Source organism: Cucurbita pepo, chromosome LG11 (genome assembly GCF_002806865.2).
Source record: "Cucurbita pepo subsp. pepo cultivar mu-cu-16 chromosome LG11, ASM280686v2, whole genome shotgun sequence".
Taxonomy (NCBI): Eukaryota; Viridiplantae; Streptophyta; class Magnoliopsida; order Cucurbitales; family Cucurbitaceae; genus Cucurbita; species Cucurbita pepo.
Window position 1 is genome coordinate 4,023,474 of NC_036648.1, and position 25,992 is coordinate 4,049,465.

The 25,992-nt window shown below is 36.9% G+C and overlaps 4 protein-coding genes, 1 long non-coding RNA gene and 2 other non-coding genes across 8 annotated transcripts; 5 read left to right on the forward strand and 2 right to left on the reverse strand.

The window, feature by feature from the left end:
* Nucleotides 1-1,923: 1,923 nt before the first annotated feature.
* Nucleotides 1,924-10,131, forward strand: LOC111805039 (putative glucose-6-phosphate 1-epimerase). Its single transcript, XM_023689903.1, has 8 exons — nucleotides 1,924-2,288; nucleotides 2,966-3,040; nucleotides 4,775-4,831; nucleotides 5,006-5,166; nucleotides 5,295-5,435; nucleotides 7,956-8,058; nucleotides 8,144-8,243; nucleotides 9,724-10,131. The coding sequence occupies exons 1-8, from the start codon at nucleotides 2,169-2,171 to the stop codon at nucleotides 9,936-9,938; spliced, it is 972 nt and encodes a 323-aa protein (XP_023545671.1). The 5' UTR covers nucleotides 1,924-2,168; the 3' UTR covers nucleotides 9,939-10,131.
* Nucleotides 10,132-10,970: 839 nt separating this feature from the next.
* On the forward strand, nucleotides 10,971-12,211 carry LOC111805043. Its single transcript, XR_002816601.1, has 2 exons — nucleotides 10,971-11,221; nucleotides 11,846-12,211. It is a non-coding gene; the product is annotated as an uncharacterized LOC111805043 (long non-coding RNA).
* A 1,233-nt stretch (nucleotides 12,212-13,444) lies between these two features.
* On the forward strand, nucleotides 13,445-16,333 carry LOC111805040 (nifU-like protein 3, chloroplastic). The gene is made up of 4 exons (XM_023689904.1): nucleotides 13,445-13,753; nucleotides 13,854-13,932; nucleotides 15,072-15,370; nucleotides 15,983-16,333. Exons 1-4 carry the CDS (start codon nucleotides 13,640-13,642, stop codon nucleotides 16,172-16,174), a joined length of 684 nt encoding a protein of 227 aa, XP_023545672.1. The 5' UTR covers nucleotides 13,445-13,639; the 3' UTR covers nucleotides 16,175-16,333.
* A 108-nt stretch (nucleotides 16,334-16,441) lies between these two features.
* TRNAE-UUC lies at nucleotides 16,442-16,513 on the reverse strand. The gene has a single exon. It is a non-coding gene; the product is annotated as a tRNA-Glu (tRNA).
* A 123-nt stretch (nucleotides 16,514-16,636) lies between these two features.
* On the reverse strand, nucleotides 16,637-16,708 carry TRNAE-UUC. The gene has a single exon. It is a non-coding gene; the product is annotated as a tRNA-Glu (tRNA).
* A 1,279-nt stretch (nucleotides 16,709-17,987) lies between these two features.
* LOC111805038 (U3 snoRNP-associated protein-like EMB2271) lies at nucleotides 17,988-22,294 on the forward strand. Of its 2 annotated transcripts, XM_023689902.1 has the most exons (8): nucleotides 17,988-18,176; nucleotides 18,414-18,816; nucleotides 19,127-19,469; nucleotides 19,967-20,191; nucleotides 20,365-20,593; nucleotides 20,891-21,069; nucleotides 21,396-21,461; nucleotides 21,819-22,294. In XM_023689902.1, exons 2-8 carry the CDS (start codon nucleotides 18,419-18,421, stop codon nucleotides 21,894-21,896), a joined length of 1,518 nt encoding a protein of 505 aa, XP_023545670.1. In that variant the 5' UTR covers nucleotides 17,988-18,176; nucleotides 18,414-18,418; the 3' UTR covers nucleotides 21,897-22,294. The 2 variants fall into 2 exon arrangements, with proteins under 2 accessions (XP_023545670.1, XP_023545669.1); XM_023689901.1 differs by having other exon boundaries at nucleotides 17,988-18,816.
* A 2,587-nt stretch (nucleotides 22,295-24,881) lies between these two features.
* On the forward strand, nucleotides 24,882-25,667 carry LOC111805041 (transcription factor bHLH146-like). Its single transcript, XM_023689905.1, has one exon. The coding sequence runs from the start codon at nucleotides 25,042-25,044 to the stop codon at nucleotides 25,546-25,548; it is 507 nt and encodes a 168-aa protein (XP_023545673.1). The 5' UTR covers nucleotides 24,882-25,041; the 3' UTR covers nucleotides 25,549-25,667.
* Nucleotides 25,668-25,992: the final 325 nt, after the last annotated feature.

A 25,992-nucleotide genomic window follows, 5' to 3' on the forward strand; every position in this document is an offset into this window, starting at 1 on the left:
TCTTTCCCTCTAAGTTTTCCTGCGCTCACTCTTTCAATTTCGACATTTCTGTTCGGGATGTTTGATATTCCAAGGTTGTCATCTTTCATCAACTGTTGTAAAGAACGAGTTGTCAAACAGATCTAAAGTGCGTGAATAGTGTGTCACATACCTTCAGACATTGTGAAGCATTCAAGCTTGTGACCTGTAGGTGCTATTTTGAGTAAGGATTGAATCTACAACAAAGCTTTCTTAATTTTATTGCTCAAACAACAATATAACCTAATTTTACTCCAGAGATAAGTATTTTCCTAAAATGGTAATAAATTCATATTCACTCATATGAAGAACACGTAATCCCAACTTAAAAGCAGATTCAGTTTTGTAACAACCTAATTCATTCAGTTTCCCCAAGCCAATTCAAGATTTAAAACCAGACCTTCGATGAAATTCTAAACTAACAAACATAGAACATTCCACTAGGCGCCATGGAAATTAAACTTATCTGAAGGCGCAGCCGTAGGGAAGACGTTGCTCCTGCGTCGAATTCAAGAAATCGTTCGAACTCCTTGGATTGTGAAGTAAAGTTCGAGCAAAATGATGATCTTGAGCCTACGGAATAAAGAAAGAATTAAGGTCAGAAGAAATCTCCGGAATGAATTTGAATTACCGGTGGCGTGAGATCAAATTAAACAGCTAAATCGTTGTTGATCAAAGATGAGATCTGGAAGGAGTTTGAATTGAAGACAGATTCCTCGCGTTTTCTTTTTTTATTGCCAAAGAAAATGGAAACTTCCGGAACCTAATTTCGTCGTCTTCTATAAATGGAAGATCCTAACTTCATTTTCCCATTCTCACGCTTTTAATTAAGCAAAAATTAGCATAAATCACCTATAAGGATGTGCTGCATTATTTACATGTAATCAGGGATAGAGAAGTCTTTTCCATATTGGTCTCGTGTTTATTAATTTTTGTAGGGATCAGGTAGTGTAACCAGATGTAGGGATCAGGTAGTGTAACCAGATCCACTGGTAGCGAGGGTTTCCACACCCTTACAAAGGTGGATGCGTCTGTTAGGGGAGGATTTCCACACCCTTATAAACGTGGATTTGTTATCCTCTTTAACCAATGTGGGACACTTTAACCAATGTGGGACACTTTAACCAATGTGGGACATTACAGGCAATGATTCTTGGTTCGATGGAAAATTTTTAAGATGGTACGACGAAGATTTTATTTTTCCATATGTTATATACTTTTTAAATATTTATTTTAAAAACTATTCTATTTATTTAAAGTGCATATATATAATAAGTTATTATATATTTATATCGTATATATAAATATTGATATAAATATATTTATATATAAATATTGATATAAATATATTTATATATAAATATGTAGTAGGATAGGGTGGGGATGGGCGGAGCCGGAGTCAAGGTTGGAGATAAGGACGAAAATGAGAAATGCAATTACTTATAACGTATAACATGCCAGGTAAATGGAAATAAATAAACATAATTTAAGTAGCTTAACATAGCAGTAACGAGGCAAGTAAATTCTAAATAATATTGAAGGAGAAAATAAAAATCAATTTAAGTATTAATTAAAATTAAAATAACGACAAAATAAAATAAAAGTACTTTTGAGTATTTATGGTGTGTAATCTTTTAAATTAAATTTTTGGTAATTATTGAATTATATTTATATCTATAAAATAAATACATATCAATAAGTTATAATAAATATAAACATTTATGTTAAAATTTTGCTAAGGGAAAAGTAACATTTTATTTATTTTGCTTATATTATATATATATATATATATATATATATATATATATATATATAATATATATTAATAAAAGTAGAATTAAAACCTTAATAGTATTTAATATTAGTATTATTAATTTAAAAAAGTTTTACGGAGTTTAATGTGAAGACAAAAGACAAAAGGAAATCCAGAGAAAGGAGTTTCACGAGATTCCGAGATTTGCAGTGACTTGATGGTGACTGTTCTGCTTTCCAGTTTCTGATCAAAATGCCAACAACAATATAAACCAAAATTCGAGTACACGGCTATGGATTAACAGCGCTACGATTCCCGATCTGAATCAGGAACAAGGACGAACACTACACCACCGACGGCGAAGATTTCCAACAACGAAATCATAAAGGGCTTCTAAATGAGCGGCGAAAAGGTTGTGGCATCTTCTGGAGCTTCTTCGGGTTCTGTGGACGTCGTTAAGGGCATCAATGGCCTTGATAAAGTCGTCCTTCGCGATCCGCGTGGTAGTTCTGCTGAGGTATTGTGGGGGATTTGAGTAATTGAGAAATGAGATCATTGCTGGAATTTTCTAGGCTTTGTTATTTGAATGTTTTGCTTGATTTATTTGTGAATTTGTTTTTGTGAGCTCTTTTGAGATGTGGAATTGATCTGATTTTGAACTAAGGTGTTCGCGTTCGCCTTCTTCCGATTTTAATCGGGGGAGTGGAGTTGGGATCTTAATTTCTGTGGCTTGCGTTTCTTTCTTTGTTGCTTTGATTCTATTGGATTCCTGGATTGATTTGCATGATCTCTCGGGTTAAAATTTGGTTGATCTGTTCTTGTATTTATATTTGTGCACGTCGTTAGGATCTTGGGCTCGGCCATTTTCGGGCTGTGTATGTGTGCATGACATTTCTGATCTCTTATTTTCACGTGCATCAAATATTTTAGTTACTGTAATGAATTCTTGGAAGGAACTGTAGCTGGACAAAATTTCTACCTTCAGAAGGGGGACGGTGGCTGTAGGGAAAACAACCCTGTGACAAGACTATTATCTTCTCTTGATTCTAAAACCTATGTTATTTATTACTCGATGAGTTCATGCTTATCATTCTACTCAACTCCTGGATTTCATTTTTCTGTAGTGTTGTTCAGATTTGAGCAGACAGGTTTTGTTTCTTTATGTGGCAACTGATTAATGTTTGTTCTCTCCAGGTATATTTATATGGGGCCCACGTGACATCTTGGAAGAATGATCATGGGGAAGAGATGCTTTTTGTTAGTAACAAGGTGCTATTGAATTTTCATTTTACATATTTTTAACCAATTGAATCATTCTAATTTCTTTTATATACTCTCTTACTTTCGACTATTCTAACCTTGGTTAGAATAGTAGAAATAATGAAACAGTTCTTGAGTTGTTCTTATCTTCAATTTCCTGANTTTTTTTTGGTTCTAGAAATGAGGTTGCGTTCTTAATCATGAATAATTTCTCGGTGTTTTTAGAAGATTTTTTTGGGCCTAGGATTAACACGAGTAAATGTCAGATTATTGGACTCATTGCGATGCAGAGAAGCTCAAGAGTTGAGGCAAAAATGATGGGTCTCCCTTTGGGAAGTAATCCCAAATCCATCTCCTTTTAGAATCTGGTGGTGGGCAAAGTTAGGAAAAGATTAGCCTCTTGAAAGAAAAGTTTCTAAAGCTGGTAGACTAACTTTGATTTGCTTTGTCTCGAGTGGTATCCTGTTTATTATTTCTCCTTCTTTAGAGCTCCATATGCAGTTTGTAAGAACATTGAGAAGCTTATACCCAATTTTCTTTGGGAAGGGATGGAATGAGGAAACTTGTCGTACTTGGTTTGGTGGGAGGTATTGAGAGGCTGGTTTATTAGCCAAATGGCTTTGGCATTTCACCCTTGAACCCAACTCTCTCTGTCACAGGGTCATTGAAAGCAAGTTTGGTCCTCATCCTTTTGAGTGGCTATTGGGTAGGGTTAAAGGCACTTACCATAATTTGTGGAATGATATCTATTTTGAGCTCCCTGCTTTCTCTCACTTGGTTCATTGTGTGACGGTCAGGGGTAGGAAACGTATTATTGGGAAGATCAGTAGGCGGGAGATAGATCCCTTTGCTTTGCATTCCCTTGTCTCTATCATTTGTCTTCTTTAAAAATCGTGTGATGTCTGATTTTTTGGTCTGGTTGGGAAGATCAGTTTGCTTTTTGTTTTGGTTTTGTTGCTCTTTGACTGATAATGACACAATAAATGTTGTCTCTCTGCCTTGCTTGTGGAGGTCATTTTTAGGCTTGGGAGAAGGGATGTTTGAGTGTAGAGTCCCAACTCTTTGGAGGATTTTTAGGATTGAGTGCCCTTCATAATAAATTATTTTTAATTGAGCTTTCTTGGGTAACTCGTTGGTTTGGTGGCAATGTTTCCTCCCTCCTGGTGAGGAGTTCAATCCCCATTTTCCCCTGCCCCTGTTTATGGTGTAATGTAATATTTCCAAAAAGACTAAACTTTTGTAATCACTATGTAAGTTTGATTAACCTTGATCGAAGGTGTTACTTGGTGGTGGTCATCTCTACCCCAACCATTAGTTTCTGACTCGTTTGGGTTGTCCTTGACATTGTTATGCTTCTTATTAAAAAAAATTTAGAAGGATTCAGAGAACGTTCAATTATTGATATACTTTTTCCATTCTAACATTCTTAAGATCATAATTAACATTGGCCTACGCTATTATTTTCTTGTTAAATCTTATATACTTGATACCATTTCCATGTATTTGTACTCTTATTTCTTATGATGGACAATTTAGTCTTCTAAATTCATAAATCCTGTTAAGAATGAATTTGAGATTTTCTGTTAACTGAAACGTGATTGTTTCTTTGACACTGATATTTTTATCCTTGGTAACCGCAAGAGCTTAAGGTTGTTGCTGTCATTAATTTATCCTTGAACTTTGAGTTTCTTGTAATTTCAGGTACTTTATCAGAATGATTAATAATTTTTTGTTGCGGTGCAGGCCATTTTCAAGCCTCCAAAACCAATTCGTGGAGGGATTCCGATATGTTTTCCTCAAGTATGTGCTTCTTTGCAAGTTAATGCATGGAACGGACCTTATGTTTGTTCTTATTCTGTTGCATAATAATTATGCATTCGTGCAGTTTTCAAATCTTGGTCCTCTTGAGGCTCATGGATTTGCTAGAATAAGACTTTGGAGCATTGATAATAATCCACCTCCTCTTCAGTGCAGTTTTCAAATCTTGGTCCTCTTGAGGCACATGGATTTGCTAGAATAAGACTTTGGAACATTGATAACAATCCACCTCCTCTTCAAACGAATACCTCCAGTAAGACTTTTGTTGATCTAATCCTAAAGCCCTCTGAAGAAGATGCAAGGGTTTGGCCTCATAGGTAAAATGTTACATGTTTACTTGGGAATTATTCTTAAAATTCCATATAGGGTTCATGCAGCGTTATCATTCCTATCACTACAAAAATTTCCATTCAGTCAATAATATCGTTCTTTTACTAAATTGTAGTTATGAGTACCGTCTGAGGGTATCTCTAGGACCTTCTGGAGAGCTATCGTTGACATCACGTGTTAGGAATACCAATGCAGATGGAAAGCCTTTCTCGTTCACATTTGCTTATCACACTTACTTCTCAGTATCAGACATAAGGTACTAGCAACTTCACCTAATACTTGTCTGTGTTTTTCAAATATTTACAAATTGTTGATGAGGTTCTCAGCTCTTATCTAAAACAGTCAAAAGGAGGTAGAGTTATGGTATAAGACATACTAGACAGAGCTTAGAACTGGTTTCTACCATCAATTTTGAAAATGTTTACTTTCACCTCATTTTTTCAAGCAAGTTGAAGCTTAATTCTCTTCCCCAGCCATCAGTGTGGGTTTTATCATCACAATTATGCAATTTTTGTTGTACTATAGTTCGATTGCTTTTGAAATTGAAGCAGGGACATGTTGATGGATCGTCATTTTGTTTTCCATGCACATGGAAAACATTTCTCTGGTATTCTTGGGAACTCTTGGTTTTTCGGTGTGTGAGCAATATTTGGTTAGAGAGAAATTGGAAACCATTTTGAGGATTCCTTTGCTAGGAACAGTCTTTTTACAAAGCTATGTTTTGGATGAGTAGATGGTTTATGCTTTCAAAGTCTTTGCGTAGTTATTCTTCTTTTCATATACTAGTCAATTGGAGGGTTTTTGTAGCTATGTTGGCTAGTTTGGAGGTTTCATCTTCCTCCACTTCTTACAAGAAGAGAGAGAGGGGGGGAAAAAAAAAAGGAAAAGGAAAAAGAGAATAACATGACGTTGTGAAATTGGACACGTATCTTAGCAATAAACTTGATTGTGTGTAGCTGAGAAAGATGTTCTCAATATATTGAAGATTGTTTCGTCAGTACTTTTTAGGAATCTTCCTTTGGTTGCTTCTCTAGTGCTTTTCAGTTTCCATTTGCACCGTAGTGAGGAAAAACATCTCTGAGGTATTTTTTTCTCAAAGCTACAAATAAAAAAAATAAAAAAATAAAATCCTTCACTACAGCTGTGCTATCTCTTTCCTTCTTTATCAAACAAATTGAAATAAGCTGACAGAATTAGATTTACCACTGAGTATTGGTGTAATATCAAGGAAGTAATGAGTCTACATTTTCTGTAATTTAAACGTGACTACTAATATGAGGTCCTGATTTTCCAGCATTTTCAAATTGAAACGGTTGAGCAAGCCCCTTTTAGCTAAATAGTTTTTGCATTTTTATCTCGAGTGCAATACCTTGTTGCATAAGGTTATTGTGATCAAATTTTGGGCCATATCCGTCTGAATGGATCTCTATTGGGTTAGAAGCACTTACAAAATCCTTTGGAACGCATCATTGAGGAGCTTCTAGTCTTCATTCCTTTTCCTTGACAGTCAGTTGGGCATGGGACACTTTTTTTGGGAGGGTAAGTGGTTGAAAGATAGAACCCTCTGCTCTTTGTTTCCTCATTTATTCCATTTATCCTTAATGAGGAGTCGGTAGGTGCCGTTCTATCTCATTCCTTGTCCTCTCCTTTGCTTCAAGAGATCTCAGTGCAAGGTTTAGTCATCTTTTAGATTCTAGTTTTCTCTATGGGCTTGTATGGTGAAACCTTTCTGTGTGTTCTTATTTTTTCTCAATGAAAGTTTAGTTACTTATCCAAAGGAAAAAAAGTTAAATTTGTACTGTGAGTAATGTGTTAGTTGTGTACCACCTAATTTTTTAAAGATAAATTAACATTGATTATCCTGCGAGAGGAGAAAATTCTATTGAAGGGAAAATTTGAAGATCTTGATAGGAAGGAGGCTTTATGAGAGTTAAATCTAAGGTGAAGTGGGCCAAAGAGGGGGTCTACGATATGTCTTTTTTCCATAATAAATTAGCAAAGGGGAGGAGGAATAAGAATCTCATTGATTCTTTAGTTGGTGAGAATGGTGAAATTCATTAGAGGAACAGTGCGGTGAAGAATGGGATTGTCTATTTTCTCAGCCCTCGTTTTCCTTAAAGTTAGGAAAGAATTGAAGGCTCCTGTCTCTTTGGAAGAAATTTGTAAGGTAGTCTTTGGTTTTGAGAGGGACAAGGTGACAAGCTCGAATGACTTCATGATGGCTTTCTTTCAAGATAATTGAGAGAGCTTGAAGGGTGTTTTTTGGAAGGTCTTTAGTGAGTTCTATGAGAGGAGAGAGGTATAATTGCATCATGAATGAAACTTATATTTGTCTAATTTCTAAGAAGGGCAGAAGAAAGGTAATAGGCTTTTGGCCAATTAGCTCAGTTACGAGTATATATAATTGGGAACTACTTTGTCTAGATGGTTGTGGTGTTTTCTTTTGGAGTTGAGTGCCTGATTGACATTGGTTTATTGTGATTAATTATGGTTTCTGATTTGTGTGTATCTTCCTCTTCTGTTAATACATTCCAGTGGAGGTTTCCGTGTAAAGAATTAGCTAATTAGGAGAAATAACATTTTCAAATAAATTGAATTCTGACCATCTTACAAATCTTATACGGAAAGAAAAAGTTTTTTTCCTCTGTTTCTTTACGGTAAACCATCCATTTTTGCAGTTCATTTTCGCTTATTGGCACAAAATTTGAAAAATTGTTAAGGGTAATTCAAGGCTTGTTTATCTTGTATCTAAAAAGAGATAGTTGCCTATGGTCAGTGAAGTTCGGGTGGAAGGTTTGGAGACCTTGGACTATCTTGACAACTTGCAGGGTAGAGCGCGTTTTACTGAACAGGGGGATGCTTTAACTTTTGAATCAGAAGTGAGTTCAGGTATTCTATTTCTTCTCGTTCTTTTAGTCATTACATTGTACTCAAGACATTCTCTTTTGTGTTTTGGTTGAATAGGTGGACAAGATATTTCTTAGCTCTCCATCTAAGATTGCAATTCTGGATCATGAGAAGAAAAGGACTTTTGTAGTTCGAAAAGAAGGACTTCCAGATGCTGGTAAGAAATGTTTTTCTTTTTATTTTCCTGTTTAATTTCAAGGAACGGGGGTCGTCCTTGAGGCTTCGAGTTCTTTTAGTTGTAGTTCCCTCATTCAGGATCTTTACTCTCACACAAGGGTTCTGGATCAAAATCTTTGTTGTTTAATTTGGGAGGATAAATATCCTAGAAAAGTTAAAATTTTCACCTGGGGAGCTTATTTTAAGAACAAATCATCCGCTTCAGATAAGATCCTAGGAACCCTTCAATTCATAACTCTTTCTCCAAGTGTAGCTTAATCTCAAAATCACATACATCAATCACAGTAACAAGGCAACCTCGTTTTGGAACATGCTTTTCTCTCCCTTCGGCTGGTGCTTTTCTTTGAACTCAGAATTCAGCAAATATTTACTCTCTCCTTTCAAGAAAAGACATTTTTTTTGCCTTAATCTCATCAGTGCACATAGATCGAGAGAAACCATATGATTCCTTTAGCCAAAGACAGAAGTCCTTTCTTTTTAATAGTGTCTTTTTTGTGCTTATTGGAATGGTAGTTTTGTAACCTTCATTTTCCTTGGATGCTTCAGTCTCTTTTGAATATTTTACTGTTTTTTTTTTAGTTCTGTTTCTTAAAAAAAAAACAAAAGATATCTGGACAATTGAAGCTCTGCATCTCTAGTTTTCACCAAAACCTTTTCCATAAAATACCACCTGAAAGAAATCCTACAACAAGTGAATGGGACAGGAATTACAAGACGGATTCTCAACTGGTATAAATGTGCCACAAATCAAAATTACAAAACACTTGAGAAAACCTGAGTACTGAGTAAAAGCAAAGAGTTTGACTAGATCTGGAAAAGTCCCGATAAGATTCATTGTCATCGGATGAAGCACCCGTTTGTCCCTTCCATTCCAAAGCCTCCGTAGAAGAGGCCCCACAGCGTAGGACCAAATAAGTCTAGCACTACCATTAAAGAAGGTAATGGAAAAGAGTTGCTGATGCTGAACTATTCTTAGGAGCACCATTTGATGTTGAGAATTTTGAGCAAGTGACCCCAGCAAGCTGCAGCAAACAGGCAAGTGAAGAGAAAGTGATCTTGATCCTCCATATCATTTTTTCTCATAAACACCAGCAGGGGCATAGCATAGCACTAGGTACCTTCTAAAGAACTTTGTAGGAAAAATTCTGACCTTCAACATTTTGGGGAATTTGGCTTTCCTAATAAGGTTCGTGAAATGTTGGTTGAGGATGGGTTGCTACTCAAAAAGGTTGGCACTAAGGATCCAACAGAGAAGGCTCCACTGCCTTCGAGGGACCAAATCTCCTTACCCTAATGGTTTCTTAGGGGCTCAATATTATTAAACTTACTAATTAATATGAGTATTATAACCAAGGATAAGACCCACATGATCAGTGTGAATTAATGGCTTTTATTCTGCTTTCGCGTCCCCCAAATGTTCCTTATTTGAATCTCAATACAATTTTATTTTATTGGCTCAGTGGTCTGGAATCCTTGGGATAAGAAAGCAAAGGCAATATCTGATTTCGGAGATGAAGAGTACAAGTACATGCTGTGTGTGGAGGCTGCAGCTATCGAAAAACCAATCGCTCTGAAACCTGGCGAGGAATGGAGAGGAAGACTGGAGCTTTCTGCTGTTCCTTCAAGTTACTGTAGTGGCCAACTTGATCCTCAGAAAGTCCTCCACGGCATCTAAAAAGTTCATCATTCTGTTCACTTCACATGTATCAGGTACATGAGTTTCTTGTTCGCAATAGATATTTTACTTTTCTTGGCAGTATCATGGCTGCTAATATTTTCAGAATCAGAAAAACTAGAAAAATGGGTATTTCCATCTTTGAACATCTAGTGCAAAAGATTGAAGAACAACTGGGACAGAATTTTCTCAATTCCAGCTCTGCATCTCTAGTTTTCACCAAAACCTTTTCCATAAAAAACCACCCGAAAGAAATCCTACAACAAGTGAATGGGACAGGAATTACAAGAAGGATTCTCAACTGGTATAAATGTGCGACAAATCAAAATTACAAAACACTTGAGAAGCAGAGCACTGAGTAAAAGCAAAGAGTTTGACTAGATCTGGAAAAGTCCCGATAAGATTCATCGTCATCAGATGAAGCACCCGTTTGTCCCTTCCATACCAAAGCTTCCGTAGAAGAGGCCCCACAGCATAGGACCAAATAAGTCTAGCACTACCATTAAAGAAGGTAATGGAAAAGAGTTGCTGATGCTGAACTATTCTTAGGAGCACCATTTGATGTTGAGAATTTTGAGCAAGTGACCCCAGCAAGCTGCAGCAAACAGGCAAGTGAAGAGAAAGTGATCTTGATCCTCCATATCATTTTTTCTCATAAACACCAGCAGGGGCATAGCATAGCACTAGGTACCTTCTAAAGAACTTTGTAGGAAAAATTCTGACCTTCAACATTTTGGGGAATTTGGCTTTCCTAATAAGGTTCGTGAAATGTTGGTTGAGGATGGGTTGCTACTCAAAAAGGTTGGCACTAAGGATCCAACAGAGAAGGCTCCACTGCCTTCGAGGGACCAAATCTCCTTACCCTAATGGTTTCTTAGGGGCTCAATATTATTAAACTTACTAATTAATATGAGTATTATAACCAAGGATAAGACCCACATGATCAGTGTGAATTAATGGCTTTTATTCTGCTTTCGCGTCCCCCAAATGTTCCTTATTTGAATCTCAATACAATTTTATTTTATTGGCTCAGTGGTCTGGAATCCTTGGGATAAGAAAGCAAAGGCAATATCTGATTTCGGAGATGAAGAGTACAAGTACATGCTGTGTGTGGAGGCTGCAGCTATCGAAAAACCAATCGCTCTGAAACCTGGCGAGGAATGGAGAGGAAGACTGGAGCTTTCTGCTGTTCCTTCAAGTTACTGTAGTGGCCAACTTGATCCTCAGAAAGTCCTCCACGGCATCTAAAAAGTTCATCATTCTGTTCACTTCACATGTATCAGGTACATGAGTTTCTTGTTCGCAATAGATATTTTACTTTTCTTGGCAGTATCATGGCTGCTAATATTTTCAGAATCAGAAAAACTAGAAAAATGGGTATTTCCATCTTTGAACATCTAGTGCAAAAGATTGAAGAACAACTGGGACAGAATTTTCTCAATTCCAATCGACCAGGCGTATTGTGTTGATTCTTTTGAGTAATATATCTAGAAATCCTCACGGATTCCTTATTAACACCGTTTCGAACGCATCGAGTACATTCCAAAATAACTATTACTCGGGCATCTTTACCCTTGGCCATGAACCTCCCTTGTATTTTTTATTCACGCAGCTCTTCTATTTTCCGATCCAAAATGAATAAAAATAGAGAAGTTGATAACTCAAAATAAAATTATAAAAGATTTCGTTGCAATCAAATATAGTAATCCTTCATCATACTTGGTCCTCATATCAATACTTTTCATCCACAATGACCTAATCATAATCTGTTGATACTCATTTTATGCACTGAAGATCTATCCCGACTTCTCTGTTCTTTAAGCGTGTCAATACTGATATTTATGTATTCATTATTTTGAACAGCAAGTTTTCTTTTTAACGATATTAATGGCTTTTATTCTTCTCAGTTGCAGGTAATTGTTTTAAATAACCAGTGGATCTAGGCAAGACAATCTGCCCTCTCTTTTTCTTGTTTATTTTCCATATTTTGGATTGGAAGATAGATTTTGGAGAAGAGAGTAAAATGAACAGTAAGTGTTCCTGTGGATGGCTATGGCTTCATGAGTTGAGTGTCTGAAACTTGGTATATTTTCCGGCAAATGGTTATTTACAGTTTCCATTTTGTCACCAATTCAGTGTTTATCTGATGAACACTTTATTTTGATGGTCTGGTTGTTCAGTGATAACTTGTGTTTTACTAGTTTTGTTCTCTACATTCAGATGATTTAAATAAAGAAAAAAGGACCCATTTTATAGGGAGTTCCTTTTTGAAATTTGCCACTTTAGGGCGAGTTTATGATTATTGGACTAAATTAGCTCGATGGATTTTGTTTGAGTTCAATAATTACGGGATCAAAGATTGAACCATCGACCTTTAAAATGATAGTTAGTGCTATATTTCTCGGATTGGCATAACGATGATTCTAGTTTGAACTAATTATTCTTTGGATTCTAATTATTTCAAAGTTTGATAATTATTCGATTAGAGTGGAATCTAATTATTCTTTGGAAAAATACAATTTTTGATCTTTAAAGTTTGAACTCAGACAATGTTCAAAACCAAGTCGAGAAAGCAGTTTTCTTTTGAATTTGATATTGAATAATGTCTCGTATTAAGGAAGAAGATTTATGATATATATAATTAGAACACTATCATATTAGTGTGAGGTAAAAATTATATATATTTTTTCCACGGAAGTCTAATGAGGTACAAATTAAATAATATCGCGTCAGAGAAATACCACTTGCCACAATTATATTCTTGCGGTAATGGTATAACGATTGTGCAACATTTATTCTAAGTGAGTGTATGTAGCAACCTCTAATACGTGGGCTGGGGCGCAATACCGGCACGGCATCTGTAAATGACACGGCATGGGCACGGGAAGGCCAATGCCTCGATAGAACCTGGATAGATGGATGTTTGGGAAGTCCCGATGAGATGAGCGATATGCGGGCTCGTTTTCGATGGCATGACCAAACGAATTGTGATGGCTGACAACATCCCGAGACTCGGGGTGGCGTCAAAGACATATGGACCATATCGACAGGGATTGAGATGACAAGATGAGATGCGACATTGCATTGAGAGACCTTGGCCCGAGCAAAGGCAAGGTCGAGCCGAATGACTTGGCCTAGTGTAGAGGCAAGTCGAATGTGTTGTAGACGATTGAACATGCACGTGCAGGCGGTGTGTGTGGTTGAACAACCTTGAATGCGGTGTGTGTGGTTGAACAACCTTGAATTCGGCACCAGCAATGTTTGATTGACGAAAACAAACCTCACTTAAGGTCCCACAAAGCCACAAAGCTGGGGCGAATCCCACAAAGCCACAAAGCTGGGGGCGAAAAATATATATGGGGCTTAATTCGTTAAGGCTGGTCGTGAGGTGAGAGGTGAATAAATACATTTGGAAATAAATTTAAAAAAAATGGAAGAAAATAGTGTTATATGAGTGTGAGCAAGAGAAAGAAAGGTTTAAATAACATATAAGTTCAAATCGAACGTGTGGCTCCCTTTATCCACATTCTTCCTTTTCTCCTTCCCAATTTCCATCCACAAAATTTGGCCACACCAATGACGATCTTCATCTTTATCACCCAATCACTGCGTTTCCCTTCTGCAAAATTCATAACCCAAACACAATGCCCTAACTCAGCACCGCATTCCACTGTTTATGAGTCTCCATAGCTCGCATTCCAATGGTAGCCGCTTTCTCAACTCGAGCTCAAGCTCTTAAACCAACTCCAACCACTGCACCTCTGTATCGGTCACCGTCTGAGCGAACTTCGGCTTCCCATTTGTCATTCTTCAAGGTTGGTTTCTTGATTCTGTTTTTGATCTTCTGCAATTCCTTTGTTTTGTTTGTGCAAATTTTTTGTTAGGCAACTGATTGGGCGGTATTATTTGAATCAGAGTTCGTTCTTTAGAGGTCAATTTTGTAGCAGGCGCTTTCTTGGATTCAACTCAAGTTGTACTCGGAGGCGTCATTTAGGTAGCATTTCTGGATTTTGCTTTTACGATGATCCATAACGAATATGAAAATTTGGTTATTCTTGGAGTGATGGGATGATAGATTCAAGATCATGTAACAGTGTTGGATGCCATTTCTCTCCCAAATTCCAATTTCCTGCTTCTTTTCTCTACTAAATGCTTATAACTGAAGCCATTAGGTTTGTAACCTTCTGATTGAGCTTATCCTGTATCTGTGAGATCTCACGTCGGTTGGGGAGGAGAACGAAATTTTTTTTAGAAGGGCGTGGAAACCTCCCCCCACGCATTTTAAAACCTAGAGAAACCCAAAAGAGAAAACCCGAAAAGGACAATATCTACTAGCGTTGGGCTTGAGCCGTTACAAATGGTATTAGAGCCAGACACCGGGCGATGTGTTAGCGAGGAGGTGTGCCAGCAACGACGCTAGGCTTCGAAGGAGGTTGGATTGGGGAGTCCCATATCAATTGGAGAAGGGAACGAGTGCCCGCGAGAACACTGGATTCTGAAGGGGGGGTAGATTATGAGATCCCACATCGGTTGAGTTGGAGAATGAAGCATTCTTTATATGAGTGTGGAAACCTCTCCTAGTAGACACGTTTTAAAAGCCATGAGGAGAAACCCGAAAGAGAAAACCCAAAGAGGACAATATCTGCTAGGGGTGGGCTTGAGACGTTACAAATGGTATCAGAGTCAGACACTGGGCGATGTGTCAATGAAGAGGCTGAGCCTTGAAGGGGGTGGATACAATGCGGTGTGCCAGCAAGGACGCCAGACTTCGAAAGGGGATGGATTAGGGGGTCCCACATCGATTGGAGAAGGGAACGAGTGCCAGTGAGGACGCTGGACCCCGAATGGGGGTGGATTGTGAGATCCCACATCGGATGAGGAGGAGAACGAAACGTTCTTTTATAAGGGTCAGGAAACCTCTCCTTAGCAAACGCGTTTTAAAAGCCTTGTGCTTGTTCATCCTAGTTCATAGTCTCTAGTCGGTCCACTAACTATAGTAGGTAAGAAACTATTAAAAACAAATCCACTAACTATAGCAAGTAAGAAACTATCAAGAACAAACTAGCTACTAAAACTAATTATCAAATTTTGACTTGAATTTGATTGGATTTGATGGGTTTTGGTGTTGGTAAGGAAACGTGGTGTCACCCAGTTGTGTTCTTCCATTGACTGAGGAAAATGTGGAGAAAGTGTTGGACGAAGTAAGGCCAAGCTTGATGGCTGATGGAGGGAATGTTGCTTTGCATGAGATAGATGGGCTTGTTGTGATATTGAAGCTTCAAGGAGCATGTGGCTCTTGCCCAAGCTCAACCATGACACTGAAAATGGGAATCGAGACCAGACTCAGAGACAAAATTCCTGAAATTTTGGAAGTTGAGCAGATCATAGACACTGAAACAGGACTTGAACTCAACCACGACAATGTTGAAAAGGTCAGATTCTCTGTTCACTTTTCTGCTATGTTACGAATTTAATAACACTTGCATAGATGATCATAGAATTTCTTTGCAAGAACTTAACTGATACAAGAAGCATGCTAATTTGGTTTGTTATGAGTTCTAGCTTTATATGTTGAGATACTGCTCGTAGATATCATCTTCTTTGGGCCTTTCCTTCTAAACTTCCCCTCATAATTTTAAAACGCGTCTATTGGGGAGGTTTCCACACAAGGAATGTTTCGTTCTTCTCTCCAACCGATGTGGGATTTCACAATCCACCCTCCTTGGGGACCTAGCATCCTCGCTAGCACAAAACTCAGGCTCTGATACCATTTGTAATGGCTCAAGCCTACCATTAGCAAATACTGTCCTCTTTATGCTTTCTCTTTCGGACTTCCCCTCAAGGTTTTTAAAATGTGTCTGCTAGGGAGAAGTTTTCATGTTTCGTTCTTCTCTCCAACTGACGTGGGATTTCACAAATCTACCCATTTGAGGCCCAGCATTCTCGCTGGTACTCGTTTTTCTCTCTAATCGAAGTGGGATCTCACGCATTGGTATATATAGACTAAAAAGATTAGAGGTTTGAAAGTGGGGTATGTTTTTCAGTTACTTGCAGAGATTAGGCCATACTTGGCTGGCACAGGGGGTGGAATTCTGGAGCTGATAGAGATAAAAGATTACGTTGTTAAAGTGCGGCTAAGTGGACCAGCGGCTGGAGTTATGACAGTTCGAGTTGCTCTCACACAGAAGTTGAGGGAGAAAATACCAGCCATTGCAGCTGTGCAGCTTATAGAATAGAACCAGCTTTGATTCATACATGCTCACCTCATTTTCTCTTTTCATTTCATTATTTTCTCTTCATTGATTTCTGAACTATAAGAGTGACAGACAAAAAGAATGAAAATCAATATTTATATAAATCAGAGATAGAGTAAGGATAATCAAAAATGTTGACGGGAATTAAATCATTGCCGGGATGGTTATACAGATATCCGAAGAAGAGATGGATTAAGAATAATCAATATTTAAGAAAATCAAATATCTTTTTCAAAATGAAATAATGTTTTCCATTGCCAGGAATTGAACCCGGGTCTCCTGGGTGAAAGCCAGATATCTTAACCGCTGGACGACAATGGATGTTCCTTTGTCTTAAGTACCTCTAAACTTCTCGATGGTTATACAGATATCCAAAAGAAAGATGGATTAAGGATAATCAATATTTATGAAAATCAAATATCTTTTTCAAAATGAAATAATGTTTTCCATTGCCGGGAGTTGAACCCGAGTCTCCTGGGTGAAAGCCAGATATCCCAACCGCTGGACGACAATGGATGTTCCTTTGTCTTAAGTGCCTCTAAACTTCTCGATGGTTATACAGATATCCAAAAGAAAAATGAATTAAGGATAATCAATATTTATGAAAATCAAATATCTTTCAAAATGAAATAATGTTTTGCATTGCCGGGAATTGAACCCGGGTCTCCTGGGTGAAAGCCAAATATCCTAACCTAGGATGAATGAACTTGTCCATAGTTATACAGATATCCAAAATAAATAATCCTGCCCTCCTTGGTGAAAACTAAATATCCTAACTTGCTACGACAATAAATGTTTCTATGTCCTAAGCGCACCCGAAATTGAACTTCAAGGTCTCTTGAGTGAAAGTCAAATATACTAACCACTGGGCGCTGGACAACAATAGATGTTTCTTTATTTTGAGCGCCTCTAAACTTCTCGACCGTTATACAAATATTAAAAATTAAAAATGAATTAAGGATAATCAATATTTATGTAAATCAAATATCTTTCCAAATGAAAAGAAGGAATTGAACTTCAGTGTCTTGGGTGGAAGCCAAATATCCGGTGACAATGAATGCTTCTATGTCCTAAGTGCCTCTAAACTTCTTCACAGTTATGCAGATATCCAAAATAAAAAATGGATTAAAGATAATCAATATCTATGTAAATCAAATATCTTTTAAAATGAAACAAAATTTTTCGTTGCTTGGAATTAAACCGAGATCTTCGGGGTGAAAGCAAGATATCTTAACTACTGGACGAGAATATAATCTTTTGCATTTGAAAACTATCTTAAAAAATCTTATTTGGTAAAAAATTTATACCCGTTTCATAACAATGTATTTTTTTTATTTTTTAAAATTAAATTTCTTCTTTGACAAATAATTTATTTCCTCTCACCTTCTACAAATATTTTTGAAATTCAAGTTTTCAAATCTAAACAATAAACGATAGTCATTTGAATTTGTTTATAATCACTAATTCTATTTATTAATTTTTTTTATATTTTAAAATAGGTTAAATTTAGAATTGATTGAAAAATACAAAATACAAATGAATATTTTTATTACTTAATATATTGGTATATTAATTAATTAATGAATTAATCAATAAAAATACAAATGAATAAAAATTTCTACATGAATTAAATTTTTTTAGTTTAATTTACTAAAAAATAATAAAATAAACGATAGATATTAAATGTTTATCTGGAGACTAAAAAAGGGCGGGTATTTCAGTTAATCACCGATTAAGATTAGAAATATTTATTTTAATAATTAAATAGAAATTTCCTTAAACCCTAAGACTATTTTTCATCCCTCTCCGTCTCGTTAAACCCAGCCGCAACCCCTTACGTTTTCTTCTTCAGCCCGCGCTGCCACTGGCCTCCCCGACAAGCGACGGCGAGCTTCTCCCAGCGACGGCAGCGTCCCAAGGACTGTTCAGAGTCTTTCTCTCGGCGATTCGTTAGCAACCAACGAACTTCCGCGAGCGGCGGCGGGTGCGTTTTCCTTCTGTCGTTCCTTTTCTGTTCTCCGGCGATGCTTCATCTTCTGCTTCAGAAACCATTTTCATGAACAAAAACTATCTTCCCAAGAACATGAACGGCGGCGGCGCTTTTCTCTCGAGTTGCCGTTAACTATTGCTTTTGTTATGGCTGTTTTCTCTGTCAGTGCAAATAATTAATCGTAATCAGCTTGAGGAATTTGCGTCTCTTTGTACCTTCTCTGTTTTGTAGTGAAGATGGCGAAGAAGAAAACTTTGGCTCCTCCCAAAGGGGCAAAGAAGGGGAAGAATTTTCCACTTAGTAAAGACCCTTTCTTTAGCTCTGAATCAAGGAAACGAAGGAAGATTGTAGATGATGAGATTGAGAGCGGCGAGTCAGACGAGGACAATGGGTTCGTGAGCGCTGAGGATGTGGAGTTTGAGGAAGAAACTGCTGACGAGAAAAGGAAGAGAGTAGCTAGCGAGTACTTGGAGAAAATTCGGGAAATTGCGAGGAGAGAAAAGGAGAGGGAGGATAAAGAGAAGGATGAGGATGAGAGTAACGACGAAGGCGAAAAAGATTCACTTGTTGCTCAGATTCTTCAGCAGGAGCAGCTCGAAGATAGTGGAAGGGTTCGGAGAGAAATTGCTTCACGGTATTGGTTTCTGTTGGTTTAATTTTCGTTGGAATCTCTTATTTGTCTTTCTGCTGATTACATTTTGTTTATTGTTCTTGTTTTTTCCAAGTTCATAGCACGTTAAAAATCTATATGCTTTTTGACATTAACAATCACTGTGATGTTTACAAAGAAGCTTGGAGAGCATGTTCCTATGATATGCTTGTTTCTTAGATCCTGTATGTGAGGGAAAAAACAGAGGCAAAGAAAAAATGTGTAAAAAAAATTTCAAATATTTTTCAAGAGGTGCATGGTGGCTTTAAATTGTTAATGATTATACATCTTTCAGGGTTCAGAATCCAGTAGCTAGCGATGAATTTCAACTCTTGGTTAAGCACAGACAGTCCGTTACAGCTGTGGCTCTATCCGAGGATGATTTGAAGGGGTTTTCATCATCTAAGGATGGTACCATCTTACACTGGGATGTAGATAGTGGTAAATGGGAAAAGTACCAATGGCCCAGTGATGAAGCATTGAGATTGCATGGTGCTAAGGACCCCCAAGGTCGAGCTACTAGGCATAGTAAAGTCACTTTGTCGTTAGCAGTCAGTTCTGATGGTCGATATTTGGCAAGTGGAGGCTTAGACCGCCATGTGCATATATGGGATACTCGGACAAGAGAGCATATTCAGGTAATTGCTATTTATTGCTATAACTTATTGCTTACTGTTACTTTACATGGCATGGTTAAAAACTCTTGAGATCAATTCTAAACCAAAACTAATTTGGGTTGGGTTTGTGGCATAAATATATGAGGCTTTTATGAAATTATCCTTCTTTTGTTGTGCTTTTCAATTGGGGCTTTAAGTTCTTTATTTTAAATTTAACAACCATTTTCATTGATATAAAGAAAGAGGTAAAAATCCCACATAAACCAAAGAAGCTGCAAAAGGATCCTCCAAATGACCCAAATATAGGATATGTAGTTACAAAAATGAATATCAAGAAAGTATGGACAATGTTATGCCAAATTCAGTGTCTATCTTTTCTTAACTACTTTGATTGGAAGCTTCCCTCTTCCTCCCTTTGGAGACCTATCAGGAAAAAAAGGAGGGGGAAGTAGGATAGAAAATGAAGTATGATAGCTGTCGAAGGCTTTTCTCAGTCATTTTGTTGTGGCTTCTTATAGGCATTTCCTGGTCATAGAGGACCTGTTTCGTGTTTGACTTTCAGGCAAGGGACCTCAGAACTTTTTTCTGGTTCACATGATCGAACTGTCAAAATATGGAATGTGGAGGACAGAGCTTATATAAATACATTATTTGGTCACCAAAGCGAAGTATTGACTATCGATTGCCTACGGAAAGAAAGATTACTTACTGTTGGACGTGATCGGAGTATGCAATTATGGAAGGTAGACCCCCGTTTTTTTAGTACTTTCAGTTTTTAATGATTCTCTTAGTGGACTTGCCATTTTTTTTTTCTCTTTTTGCTAATGTAAGTTCGGGCAGCATGCTTGTGTACCTGCAGTAGTTCTATTTTCCTTTCAATATTTTGACTAGTTATTGCTTTGGATGCTTGAAACAGGTTCCAGAGGAGTCCCGTTTAGTATTTCGTGCGCCTGCATCATCCTTGGAATGTTGCTGTTTTATTAGCAATGACGAGTTCTTATCTGGATCATCCGACGGCAGTATTGAGCAATGGACTGCATTAAAAAAGAAGCCTGTTTATATTGTACGAAATGCTCATCCTTCTTCATTGTCTTGCTCAAATTTGGAGCTAAAGGAAAATGGAGCCATCCCCAATGGTTGTATGGGTATGAGTTTCTTCAAGGATCTTATATGTTTTTCTCTTCAATCATTCTGCAAATTATCACTGGACTGGAGAGGGATTGGTGGTTATTTCTAGTTTTAATGTTGCCACTAATGCACAAACCAGTTCATAATCTTCACTTGGTCAGTTGGTCTTTCTGTGTTCTTACAATCCTACATGCAAGATGGATCTTACATCTTCTAATTTCTTTCATTCTTTCTTTTAGTTCACTTTAATAGCCTTTCTTTTGCCCATTATTAGTCAAATTATTATCAAATCGTAACTTTTGTTTACTTTGCAGGAAATGGGGATGCGAATCATAATACCTCTCACAGTTCGTCGGCATACTCTTGGGTAAGTTCAGTCTCAGTATGTAGAAACAGTGACCTTGCTGCATCGGGTGCTGGCAATGGTTGTGTTCGTTTATGGACTCTCACAAGTGATAAGAAAGATGTTCGACCATTATATGACCTCCCTCTGGTATGCAATATCCTTCTCTTTTACTTTACATCAATAACTTGAATGTGGCTTATATTACTCAAGAACTTGCTTGAATTTGTAATCTTGTATACCCCCACCCCAAGAAGAGCTTTCGGGCACCTTCTGAATTTGACTTCTGCTTGAAATAACTCTGTTTCTATTTTCCATATCTTTTGCTTTTGGAAATACCCCGTTTCTGAATTCGACTTCCGCTTTATGCATCATTGCTATTATTTATTTTTGGAGTTGCCTCAACCTCAATTATGCTGAAGGTGTAGTAGTCTAGTGTATATTGCTTACATATGGCTTAATCTTTTTGATTCCAGGTTGGGTTTGTGAACTCCTTGACTTTTGCCAAATCTGGAAAGTTTGTGGTAGCTGGAGTTGGGCAGGTAATCATGATGCAAATTTAACTTCAGTCCTGTTTTACGGTAGATTCCGGTGTGCTTGCTAGCCTTCTTTGAAGTTCGCAAAAATAAATAGAAAAGTTTGCGGAGATGGGAAATGAAATAGGTGGCGGGGAGGCTTCCCCTGCCCGCTCTGTGGACATTATGATGAATTTGATTCATATCGCTTCCATTATTGTTTTCTCTTATTGAATATATTTGTCTTCTATTTTCTTGGATTTTGTTTACTTGGCAAGATAATTGTCAGTCAGTTGTCTTCGCCCTTGGTAAGTTTTGTCTACACGCTATGCCAAGAGCGTAACGGGTTGCTCAGTGCTTGACATTATATGAACTTCATGACAGGAACCTCGACTAGGAAGGTGGGGGAGAATCCCAGCTGCTTGGAACGGAGTTGCAGTTCATCCCCTTAAGCTCTCGTGAGATTGAACTGAAGAGTTCTATCCACATCAAATTTTGACTTCTCAGAGTTCTAAGTAGAATTGAAAAAGGTCGCCTCTTCTCCTCCCTCCATTCCTCTCTGTATTTTATTTATTTATGTGTTTTTTTTTTTCACTTGCCTTTAACTTCTTACCACATTTTGGCCATGGTAGCAATAGTCAAATTAGAACATTCATATTTCTTAGTGAGACAAATTAGAGCATTCATATTTCTTAGTGAGAAGGGTGAGTTGGCAAGCCATTTAGAGCATTCATATTTCTTAGTGAGAAGGGTGAGTTGGCAAGCCATTGTGGGCTTTAAAAGGCTTCCCAAATTGTATTGCAAAGATAGATCCTGTTCATAATTACATGAGCTAAGTTGGGTTTTTCCAGCATTTTCCTGTTGTGATGCTCCTTTTGGCATTTCATTATTCAACTGTTTTCAAGTTGGTCGCATTCATCACTTTGAACATCACAAACTGTAAGAAACTGACAAATAATTGGATCATTTCAGTGAATATTGGTATCATGAATGATGATAAAGGCTTTGGAATGCTGCCTAGAATTCATTTCTGCATCTATTTAAATTAGTATATAGATTTACTTCAAAAGGAAGATGTTGCTAAGAAAAAGTAAAAAATAATTTTTAGACATTGAAATTTTTGGATAGAAGGGTTATACAAATATGAAAAACCTTTGAGCTTTGAATAAATCATAATAATCTTGTAGAAGCATAAAAAAAAAATTCATTTTTTATATTTTTCCACACAAAAAATTCAGAAGTTGATATGCTACCGATGAGCTTGAGCTGGTATCAAAGTATGAATCACTAATGGGAGTAGGGCTGGAAAGCCATTGAAGAGAAAGCCCAAAAATGGTATCAAAGTATGAATCACTGGGCTAACTTTGAGGGAAGCCACTAAAGAAAAAGCTCAAATAGAATAATATATGTTAATGGTGGGTTTAGGCTCTTACAAATAGTATGAGGTAAACACCACAAGATGTGCCTGTGAGAATGTTGGGCCCTCAAGGGGGTCGATCATGAGATCCCACATCGGTTGAAGAGGGGAATGAGTCATTCCTTCTGATAAACATGTTTTAAAATCATAATAGACAAATTTAATGTCAAAGCCCGTCAGCAGATGGCACGAGACACTAGTCAAAGTAAGGCTAGATCTTCTTCATAGTAGACAAATTTAGTATCAGAGCCAGTCAACAGATGGTACGAGACACTAGTCAAAGTAAGACTAGACCTTAGACCTTCTTCATAGTAGACAAATTTTAGAACCTTCCGAGGAAGTCTTGAAGGGAACACGTTTTAGTTTATTTTATTTCTCAATTATTCATTCTCTAATAACTTAAAAAATATATATTTTATGTTTTTGTAATATAATTTTTAAAAAATATATTGAAATTGAGTTGGAATGTTTTATCTATCAACATTTTACTATAAATAAAAACAAAAAATTAAGCAAACGTCCCCAAACAATTATAACGGACACAAACATTTTATTGTTAGATTGAGTTAATTATTTAATAAAGATTGTTTAGGTAGAGTTAATTATTTAATAAAGATTGTTTAGGTTAAAAAAATTGACAATCTAAATAATAGAGCTACGTCTAAAAAAAATGTTATAATAACCAAACCGAACTCGTAAACACTCCTAACTAAAATAAATGGAGAAAATTCGTTAAAAAAAATACCGCTTATTTCATGTTCGGAGACATCCTCACATGATATCTATATAAAGTAAGCACACAGGCATGCAAATGTCTAATCATCGATCGAGATTCTTAGATAGATCTATAATTTTCGCATCGTAATTCCGTACAAACGAAACGGCGTCCAAACAAAATGATGCAATAAATGGATGAAATAACAGTTCAAAAGTGAGAAACCCCACATTCAAATATATAGATGATCCAAATCATAGCCATATCTAAAATAGGGTTAAAATTGAATGCAGCTGGTGAGATGTAGCATTATTGCAATGAATTGTGGCCACCACTGCCCACATGCATTTCTCTGCTAACCCTAAATCATTCAAAGATTGTGTTTCCATCCTTTCATTTTGATCGTCAAATGTTTGCGACCCACACTTGTTTGCTCATCCTTGCCCTACCTCTCGCTAATGTGGGTCGTGGCCGACTTTGTCATATCACCTTCGTCCGTTTTGGGTTGGGTTGAGTTCAAATAAATGACAATTTTATAGATTGAGTCGGTTCATGGGTTCTCTTGAAATTTCAAGTAAAAATCTATTTTATTGAAGAGAATCTATAGTTAATAAAATCAAACCCGAATGAATTTTGAAAGACTGTCATAACATGCATGAAGTAGAGATTTCAGTGTAAACAAAGACTGAAATCGAACAAACCCGAATTATGATCAAACCTTTCACAAAAAGAGTCGACGAGTACAAACAAATAAATCCACAAAATGGGAAAAGAACCAAACCAAATTTAGTGAAAAAAGAGCTATGAAATGGCATAAATGAGCTGTTTTGATTTGAAATGGGAGGAGAGAGAGAGAGAGAGAGAGTATACAAAAAGTTTGATATTGATGATATAGAGAGATCCATGTGATGGCATTTAAAGTGGGGTTTTGGTGTTTTTGTTTGCATAACCACATGCCCAAAGGGTCCATCTTCAGGTAGGTTTATAAACCCTAAGGAAAACCCATGCATGTGAACCCATGTGACCTCTTTCCCATATTAAATCGTACCATTAGAGTAACTAAACTAATTTACCGTGCATATGTAACCGTTCAGGCTCACTACGAGCAGATATTGTCTTCTTTAGACTTTACTTCTCAAGTTTTCTCTCATAGTTTTTAAAACGGGTATGCTAGAGAGAGGTTTCCACACCCTTATAAAAAATGATTCATTTTTCCATTTTTCTCAGATTCGTAACTTTGTGAACGAGTGAGGTCCAAGGACTAAAATGTAATTTAACCAAAAGAATTCTTTCTTTAATTTTGAAATTCTCTCTCCAAGTCTCTCCATCATGATTGATCATTCCATTGCTACATAAACATAGACTCCTCCTTTGCCCTCTCTTCTCCAAAACCCATCAATTTTTTTCTCTTCCAACTTCAATTTGTTGTTCAAGTTCCAATCTTTTTCATTCCCACATCGTTAAATTTTGAGTGAATGGGAAGGCAAATTGTGAGAAAAAGAAGGGTATTTTCCATAGATCCAAACAAATTTGCAACAAAGTATGCCAAATATTTGATGAAATCTTTAGTAAAAATTTCATCAAATAATCTTTCTCCACAAAAATTTCATAAACTTGTGAAGTTTGAAGTTGATATGGCAATGGCTGAATCAGCTACTCAATTTGCGTGGGGCAATGCTCTAAAGAAGAAGCTTCTTCAAACAAAAGTTGCCAATGGCTTTGATTTCTCTCTCCAAACACTGAAATTTTCTCGAGAACATTTAGAAAGAGAAGAAGAAGAGGAAGAGAAGATGGAAAATGGGTTGAAGAAGCTGAGGAAGATCATACCAGGCGGCGGTGGAGGCGGCGGCGGCGATGGTGGTGGTGGTTTTAATGGAGGTTTGGAAGAGGAAGAATTGTTGAAACAAACTGAAAGTTACATAAAATGTCTTGAGTTGCAGGTGAATGTTCTTAGATGTTTGGTTGAAACAAACACAATTTAATCCTTTTTTTTTTTTTTGGAAATTTCTATGTGGAAAAGAAGATTTAGCAATGTATGAAATTTTTACGTGTTAAGTAACGAGGAGAGTGGATAATATCTATTAGCAATGGGCTTGGGCTATTATAGGGCGAGTTACATTTATTGAAATATCATCACTAGCCCAATAGAGTCAAGCCCAATAATTGTACTAGCCCAATAGAGTCAAGCCCAATTATTGTACCAGCCAGTATATTTATTTTAGTAGAGATTTTAGGAGTAAGAGATCTAGATATTTTAGGAGAAAGATTCAGATTTGTTAGGTCTAGATACAAATCTGGTAGGTCTAGATTTAGATTGGTTAAATATAGATTGTTTAGGCTCGGTATAAATACCCCTCCACCCTACCTAGATTATTCATCCAAGAAATCCAAAAACAATAAAAAGCAGAAGTATTCTACAGAGTGTC

What these genes read in the sequence shown, in the direction of transcription:
- LOC111805039 (XM_023689903.1), top strand. Translation starts at nt 2,169, where the DNA reads ATGAGCGGCGAAAAGGTTGTGGCATCTTCTGGAGCTTCTTCGGGTTCT. An exon ending in GCAAGGGTTTGGCCTCATAG is followed by an intron (nt 5,167 to 5,294) that starts GTAAAATGTTAC and finishes ACTAAATTGTAG; the next exon opens with TTATGAGTACCGTCTGAGGG. An exon ending in TTCTCAGTATCAGACATAAG is followed by an intron (nt 5,436 to 7,955) that starts GTACTAGCAACT and finishes GCCTATGGTCAG; the next exon opens with TGAAGTTCGGGTGGAAGGTT.
- LOC111805040 (XM_023689904.1), top strand. Translation starts at nt 13,640, where the DNA reads ATGGTAGCCGCTTTCTCAACTCGAGCTCAAGCTCTTAAACCAACTCCA. An exon ending in TACTCGGAGGCGTCATTTAG is followed by an intron (nt 13,933 to 15,071) that starts GTAGCATTTCTG and finishes GGTGTTGGTAAG; the next exon opens with GAAACGTGGTGTCACCCAGT. An exon ending in ACCACGACAATGTTGAAAAG is followed by an intron (nt 15,371 to 15,982) that starts GTCAGATTCTCT and finishes TATGTTTTTCAG; the next exon opens with TTACTTGCAGAGATTAGGCC.
- LOC111805038 (XM_023689901.1), top strand. Translation starts at nt 18,419, where the DNA reads ATGGCGAAGAAGAAAACTTTGGCTCCTCCCAAAGGGGCAAAGAAGGGG. An exon ending in CGGAGAGAAATTGCTTCACG is followed by an intron (nt 18,817 to 19,126) that starts GTATTGGTTTCT and finishes TACATCTTTCAG; the next exon opens with GGTTCAGAATCCAGTAGCTA. An exon ending in CATTATATGACCTCCCTCTG is followed by an intron (nt 21,070 to 21,395) that starts GTATGCAATATC and finishes TTTTGATTCCAG; the next exon opens with GTTGGGTTTGTGAACTCCTT.
- LOC111805041 (XM_023689905.1), top strand. Translation starts at nt 25,042, where the DNA reads ATGGGAAGGCAAATTGTGAGAAAAAGAAGGGTATTTTCCATAGATCCA.